The sequence below is a fragment of the Marmota marmota genome, unplaced genomic scaffold (assembly GCF_001458135.2).
Source record: "Marmota marmota marmota unplaced genomic scaffold, marMar, whole genome shotgun sequence".
NCBI classification, from domain to species: Eukaryota; Metazoa; Chordata; class Mammalia; order Rodentia; family Sciuridae; genus Marmota; species Marmota marmota.
This window is the reverse complement of record NW_026000241.1, coordinates 6,819,264-6,825,701: the sequence shown is the minus strand read 5'-3', so window position 1 is coordinate 6,825,701 and position 6,438 is coordinate 6,819,264. Positions and strand designations below refer to the sequence as shown.

The following is a 6,438-nucleotide window of genomic DNA, read 5'->3' as shown; positions in this document are numbered from 1 at the left end:
GTCAGGGCCAGGCCAGAGAACCGTGTTCGTCCCACCTCGCCCATCTGGGGCGGTGAGGGTGAGGGAGAGGGCCGGCAGATACTGGCATTCAAGGGGCCTCCCTAGGGGCCTGGATCACCCTGTCCTTGGCGGCCATCTCTGAGAAGCTGGACTGCCCCTGTGCCCCTTCAAGCCCTCCTCACAGCCCCCTGGGGAGTCCTTTTAAAATATAAATGGATCAGCACCGCTCCCTGCTTCCAATCCTGGAATAACTTCCTTCCTTCCCTCAGGTCTGTATCCCTGCTCACCTGCCAAACCTCATTTCCCACACCCCTGCCCCAGGGCCTTTGCACTCACCTGTAGGGCACTGTCTCCTAGAGGGTTTCACATCTACCTCCCTTTCTTTATTCTGGTCTCAGCTCAAATGTCTCCTCCCCAGACCGGACTCCTGGCCTACCAAACTGCCCTCACTGACTTGACTCCCTGTGGGCCCTGCTTAACTTGTCCCTTTTTCTTTCTCTTAGATATTTCTTGGTCCTCCTCCTTTTCCTCTTCCTCCTCATCCTCCTGTTCTTTTTTCCCCCCCTGCTGCTTTCTTGAATGTAAGGCCCACAAGGGCAGGAATTTTGTATCTTAGTCCCCAGGATGTCTCCAGCTCCTAGACCACTGGAGGTTCTCTGTAAATGGATGACGGATGAATCAGTGAGTTGAACGCCCGGGCCCTCATAGTTGCTAAGAAGCCCTTTCTCAGAGGCTCAGAGAAGTAAAGCCACCAAGTCAGAGGTCCTCAGGAGCTAGGAGCATTCAAGCCCCACTCAGCCTGGCACAGGGATGTCCCCTCAGACAGTATTCTCGCTCTCTCAAACAACACCCTGGGGTTGATACCAGGACGAACTTCCACAAGGAGAAACTGAGACTCAGAGAGGCGTCAGGGGCTTGGCCTGCCCATCCCCTCTCCCTTCTCTGAGCCTTGGTTTCCCATTGGCTAATAGGTTCCTTTTAGGTTCTGATCACCAGAAAGGGAAACTGCTGGCTGCCCTAGTGTGATAGGAAAAGAGGCACCCCTGCCCAGCCCCCAACTCTCACAACCCAGCTGAGGGCCTCCCTTCCCACCTGACCTTCACAATGACCCAGACCTTTCTCCCTTCTCCTTTGCAGATTAGGGAAACTGAGGCGAGGGAAAGAGCAACAGTGTAAAGTCCCTTTGGATGGGAGTCGGGGCCTAGAGCTTGCCACTGCCACCTTCATCTCCAGTGACTGCAGAGCAGGACTTTGGAGACCGACAAGTCTGGGTTTAACTAGTATATCCCTCCATCAGTTGGTGAACTAGGGCAAGAGAACTTTCAGAGCCTCTGCTTAAGATGAGCAGGATTTGATGAGAAAATGCAGGGAAAGTCCTGGCCCGGTGTGCATGCCTGCATGCATGTGTTATGTAGAAGTGGAGGACACTTTGCTACTGAGCTACCCCCTCCTAGTCCTTTTTGTTTTATGTATTTATTTGTTTTAGTTGCAGATGGACACAATACCTATATTTTATTTATTTATTTTTATGTGGTGCTGAGGATCCAACCCAGTGCCTCACATGTGCCAGGCAAGGGCTCTACCACTGAGCTACAGCCCCAGCCCCTCCTTTTTATTTTATATTTTGAGATAGGGTTTTGCTAAGTTGCTGAGGCTGGCCTCAAACTTGTGATCCTCCTGTCTTGGTCTCCCAACTCAGCTGGGATTACAGACCCACCCAGTATTTAAAAGTCAACAGTGCTCAATAAATGGTGCCCTTAATGGTTCATCTAGTAGGAACAGGGCTCTCTTTTTAAAAGTGCCTTCCCTCCACAGAAATACCTATTATGTGTGAGGCTCTGGGAGGTCAAAGAAAGAACTCACAAATTTTGTTTCTAGTTGCAAAAGAGAGAGAGAGAGGGAGGGAGGGAGGGAAAGAAGAAGAGCAGAAGGAGAAGAAGAAAATAGGAAAAAGAAAGTTTATCAGACTATGTGCAAAGCAAGAATCACTTGGATCTGTGGGGCTTTTATGTCTGACTTGCTTTTTTGGTACTGGGGATTGAACTCAGAGGCGCTTTACCATTAAATCACATCCCTAACCCATTTTATTTTTTATTTTGAATAAGCATCTCACTAAGTTACTTAGGGCCTCACTGATTTGCTGAGACTGGCCTCAAACTTTCGATCCTCCTGCCTCAGCCTCCAGAATTGCTGGCATTACAGGCATGCGCCACTGTGCCCAGCTCTGACTTTTTTTTCACTGCTCAGAGAGTCTTGAGCAAGTCAGTGATGATGTGACTTGCAAGGACCTGAGTTGTGGAGTCAGACAGATGGGGGTTGATCTTGGCTTTGCCACCAACCTTGGACTGGGCACTTGACCTAATCACTCCTCAGTTTCCTTATCTGTAAAATGTGTGAGTGTGGGTATGGGGGTGAACAACGTCTCAGGACTCCCACGGGCCCTGGAAGTCCTGGCCTGGTGGAGGATTCGTGTTGGCTTTTCCCCACGGCTGACAAACACTCCTCTTTGATCCCAGACACCGCAGTGATCAGCCCTCAGGACCCCACGCTCCTCATCGGCTCCTCCCTGCAAGCCACGTGCTCGCTGCACGGGGACCCTCCTGGGACCACGGCCGAGGGTCTCTACTGGACCCTCAACGGGCGTCGCCTGCCCCCTGAGCTCTCCCGGGTGCTTAATGCCTCCACCCTGGCCCTTGTTCTGGCCAACCTCAACGGGTCCAGACAGCAGTCTGGGGACAACCTTGTGTGCCACGCCCACGACGGCAGCATCCTAGCTGGCTCCTGCCTCTATGTTGGCTGTAAGTGGGTCCCCAGGACACCCAGGGGCAGATCTAGGAGCACCATCACCCTCTGGAGAAGGGGAGCACGAATCCTGGGTCCTCTGGCTTGGGCTGGGAAGTGGGTGGGTTCAGAAGCTCATGTCTCAGGTGGGAGGAGAACTTGGAGCCCCACCCCTCATTCTCCAGGTCCCATGGGGCTGGGGGTGCAGCAGTGGTAGAGAATATGCAAGGCGAATGCAAGGTCCTGGGTTCCATCTCTAGAATGAGAGAGGAGGGAGGGAGGGAGGGCCCATGCGCGTGGTCATTCACGTCTCTGGCAGCAGGGCTGAGATTGCCTTCCTTGTCCTTTTTCCACTTCAGGGTAGGGGCCCAGCAAGCCATCAGGACCCTGCCACCTGCACAGCTAGCTCAGACCCTCAGCCTTCTGCACCCTTCCTTTTCCCCAGTGCCCCCAGAGAAGCCCTTCAACATCAGCTGCTGGTCCAAGAACATGAAGGACCTCACGTGCCGCTGGACTCCAGGAGCCCACGGGGAAACTTTCCTTCACACCAACTACTCCCTCAAGTACAAGCTGAGGTTGGTGATGGCCCACCGGGGGCCTGTGCCCGACTAGCTGTGTGACTCTGGAATAATGCTTGCCTTCTCTGAGACCCTATGTCCCTATCTATACCCTGGGGCTCCCCTGGTGAGGTCTGGGGACCAGAAGGGGCCCTCATGTGTCCTGGCTCCCCTCCTGCCCCTGCAGGTGGTACGGGCAGGACAACACGTGTGAGGAGTACCACACAGTGGGCCCTCACTCCTGCCACATCCCCAAGGACCTGGCTCTCTTTACACCCTATGAGATCTGGGTGGAGGCCACCAATCGCCTGGGCTCAGCGCGCTCTGATGTGCTCACGCTGGACATCCTGGACGTGGGTGAGCCCCCAGGCATGCCACAGCTGTGGCCTCTGTCCCCACTCCTGAGGTCCCGCCCGAACCCCCCACAGCTGTGGTTCCAATTCTAGATCTCTCCCTGCTGGCTGGGGGCGCAGCGGGGCATCCACTTCTTATTTCAAAGTCTGCTCATTCAGCCAGGATGTCCCTGCTCTGCAGAGAACACCTGGCTTGGTCGCCCCCACCTTCGGCAGCCCAGGTGTGCAGGAGAGGGCCCCCCGGGGAGAGGGGAGGGGGCGCCCAGGTCTGGAGGCGCCCCAGGAAGCCAAGGCCTGGAGCTGGGGGGCGCGGGTGGGAGGCAGGAAGTGGATGATCTGCAGCAAAATTGGGCCTAATCTAATTAGGGTGTTTCTCAGCCCCAAGCAGGCCTGGGCTTTAACCCTTTCTGTCCCTCACCCAGGCCTCAGTGGGAGACACCAGCCTGGCCTACTGCCCACGGGGCCCGCAGAAGTAGGCCTGGGCACTCCCTGGCTGGTGGCCCCACCCCAAGCCTATGTCCCCTTCCTCACACCCTAAACTCCAGTGAGCAAGTTCTACCTCAGTTTTCCCTGTGCACCCAGCAAGCTTGAAATGGGAAGGAACTGGAGGTGGGTGGAGGAGGGTCCCAGGGGTCTGTCTGGGCACCAGCCCCCTGGATCTGAAAACGATAATATCATTAGCCAGGCAGTGTCTAATTTTTTCCCCTGGGGTGTGCTGGGAATGGAACCTGGGGCTTCCACACATGCTAGGCAAACTCTAACACCGAGCTACACCTCTAGCCCCAAAGAGTCTGCTGTTATCTAGCCCTTTGAGGACAGGATTATGTTTTTTCCCCCCCATCAGATACTAATGATGATAACAAACTGGGCTTTGTGGTGCATGCCTGTCATCCCAGCTACTTGGGAGGCTGAGGTGGGAGGATTGCAAGTTTGAGGCCAGCCTCAGCAATTTAGCAAGGCCCTAAGCAACTTAGTGAGACCCTGTCTCAAAATAAAAACAAAAAGGCCTGGGGATGGGGCTCAGTGGTTAAGTATTTCTGGGTTCAATTCCCAGTACCAAAAAAAAAAAAAAAGTGATAACAGTTGACATTAATTGAGCCTTCCTAGGTGCTGAGTGTTTCTGGCATATTATATCATGTAATCCATCCATCCTGGCAGTGGGAGAAAGAGGGGGGCCTGAGGCAGGTGCCACCTAAGCCACGTGTCCTGGACTACACTCCTGGGGGATTGGACCCCCAGACATGCCCAGGCTCTCATGGGACCAACCAAGAAGACCAGACCCTGCTCCTTCCCGCAGTGACCACGGACCCCCCACCCGACGTGCATGTGAGCCGAGTTGGGGGCCTGGAGGACCAGCTGAGTGTGCGCTGGGTCTCACCGCCAGCTCTCAAGGATTTTCTCTTCCAAGCCAAGTACCAGATCCGCTACCGCGTGGAGGACAGCGTGGACTGGAAGGTGCCCGTCCCTTCCCCAGCCCTGCCCCTGGGCCCCAGGCCCTCCCTCTGACCTGACCCTCACTGTCCAGGTGGTAGATGATGTGAGCAATCAGACCTCGTGCCGCCTGGCGGGGCTGAAGCCAGGCACCGTGTACTTCGTGCAAGTGCGCTGCAACCCCTTTGGCATCTATGGCTCCAAGAAGGCGGGGATATGGAGTGAATGGAGCCACCCCACAGCCGCCTCCACTCCCCGCAGCGGTGAGCACCCTCCCAGGGCCAGGTGCTCCTTGGGCTGCTCCAAACCAGCCCGCATCTGGGTCTCTGTTTCCTCATTTTCTCCAAGATAGCAGAGGTCTCCAACTGTCGGCCCTCAGGATCCAAGGTGGCCCCTGAACCTATTTGGTCTGGCATTTGGGGGCGGGGGACTTTGACCCACCTGGAAGTTTGACCCAACAGGAAGTTTTTACGCAAATACCCTAGATTGCCTAAAAAAAGAAATTCTGTAGAAAATGCAACCCGACAGCCCGTATTGCTGAGTGGCCCCCACAGCAGTGGTCACCCCTTCACGGCCCCTCAGCATTTGCCCCATCTTCAGCCCTGAGAGCAAGTGAGTTTGAGATCCCTGCTTGTGAGGCCAATGACCTCGGTGTCCCCTTCTAATCAATAATTGAGGAGGGTGTTGGAGAGATTAGGGTCTGACATCCAGTGTCATTGGGAGTTTCTCTGAGCCTGTATTCTCTCCTTTCGAAATGGATAAAAATCAGTTACTTGGAATGTCTGGCCTCAGCATTCCTATCTGCAAAATGGGGTTGAGAGCCACACCTGCCTCAAGCTGTTGCAAAATTTAGGTGACATAATTCATGACAAGTGCCCACATGGTGGTAGTTGCCACTTTAGTATTTGTTGCCAGTAGGTAAGGAAGCTCCCATCCCCCACACTCCCTCCTGATTTCACCCCGAGGGAGGCCCCCTTTATTCAGGTGAGGGCACTGAGTCCCTAAAAGAGAACATAGGGATCTAGACTCAGTTCCAGGCCCACATTGGTGGGATGGTGGGGAAACTGAGGTCCAGACACATAGAGCATCCCGACTCAGGGAGGGGCAGAACCACGCTCCAGCTAGTTCCCCAGCCCCCAGCCCGGGGCCCCTCCAGGTTCTGGGATGGGAGGGAGCAAGCACAGCTGGGAGGGGCTGAGCCTTGGCCCCTGCTCGTGCCCAGCACCTGCGATTCTTGCACGGGAGCCAGCAGGCGGCTGAGTCCGCCTGGGAGGCTGGGGAGGCCGGGGGAGGCCAGCAGGGGCGGCCTGGAGATG

The 6,438-nt window shown here is 55.3% G+C and overlaps 1 protein-coding gene across 1 annotated transcript; it reads left to right on the top strand.

Moving 5' to 3' along the window:
* Nucleotides 1-2,203: 2,203 nt before the first annotated feature.
* Nucleotides 2,204-5,901, top strand: Crlf1 (cytokine receptor like factor 1). The gene is made up of 5 exons (XM_048795111.1): nucleotides 2,204-2,798; nucleotides 3,227-3,356; nucleotides 3,526-3,695; nucleotides 4,989-5,146; nucleotides 5,217-5,901. Exons 1-5 carry the CDS (start codon nucleotides 2,390-2,392, stop codon nucleotides 5,472-5,474), a joined length of 1,125 nt encoding a protein of 374 aa, XP_048651068.1. The 5' UTR covers nucleotides 2,204-2,389; the 3' UTR covers nucleotides 5,475-5,901.
* Nucleotides 5,902-6,438: the final 537 nt, after the last annotated feature.

What these genes read in the sequence shown, in the direction of transcription:
- Crlf1 (XM_048795111.1), top strand. Translation starts at nt 2,390, where the DNA reads ATGTGTGAGTGTGGGTATGGGGGTGAACAACGTCTCAGGACTCCCACG. An exon ending in GCTGGACATCCTGGACGTGG is followed by an intron (nt 3,696 to 4,988) that starts GTGAGCCCCCAG and finishes TCCTTCCCGCAG; the next exon opens with TGACCACGGACCCCCCACCC. An exon ending in AGGACAGCGTGGACTGGAAG is followed by an intron (nt 5,147 to 5,216) that starts GTGCCCGTCCCT and finishes CTCACTGTCCAG; the next exon opens with GTGGTAGATGATGTGAGCAA.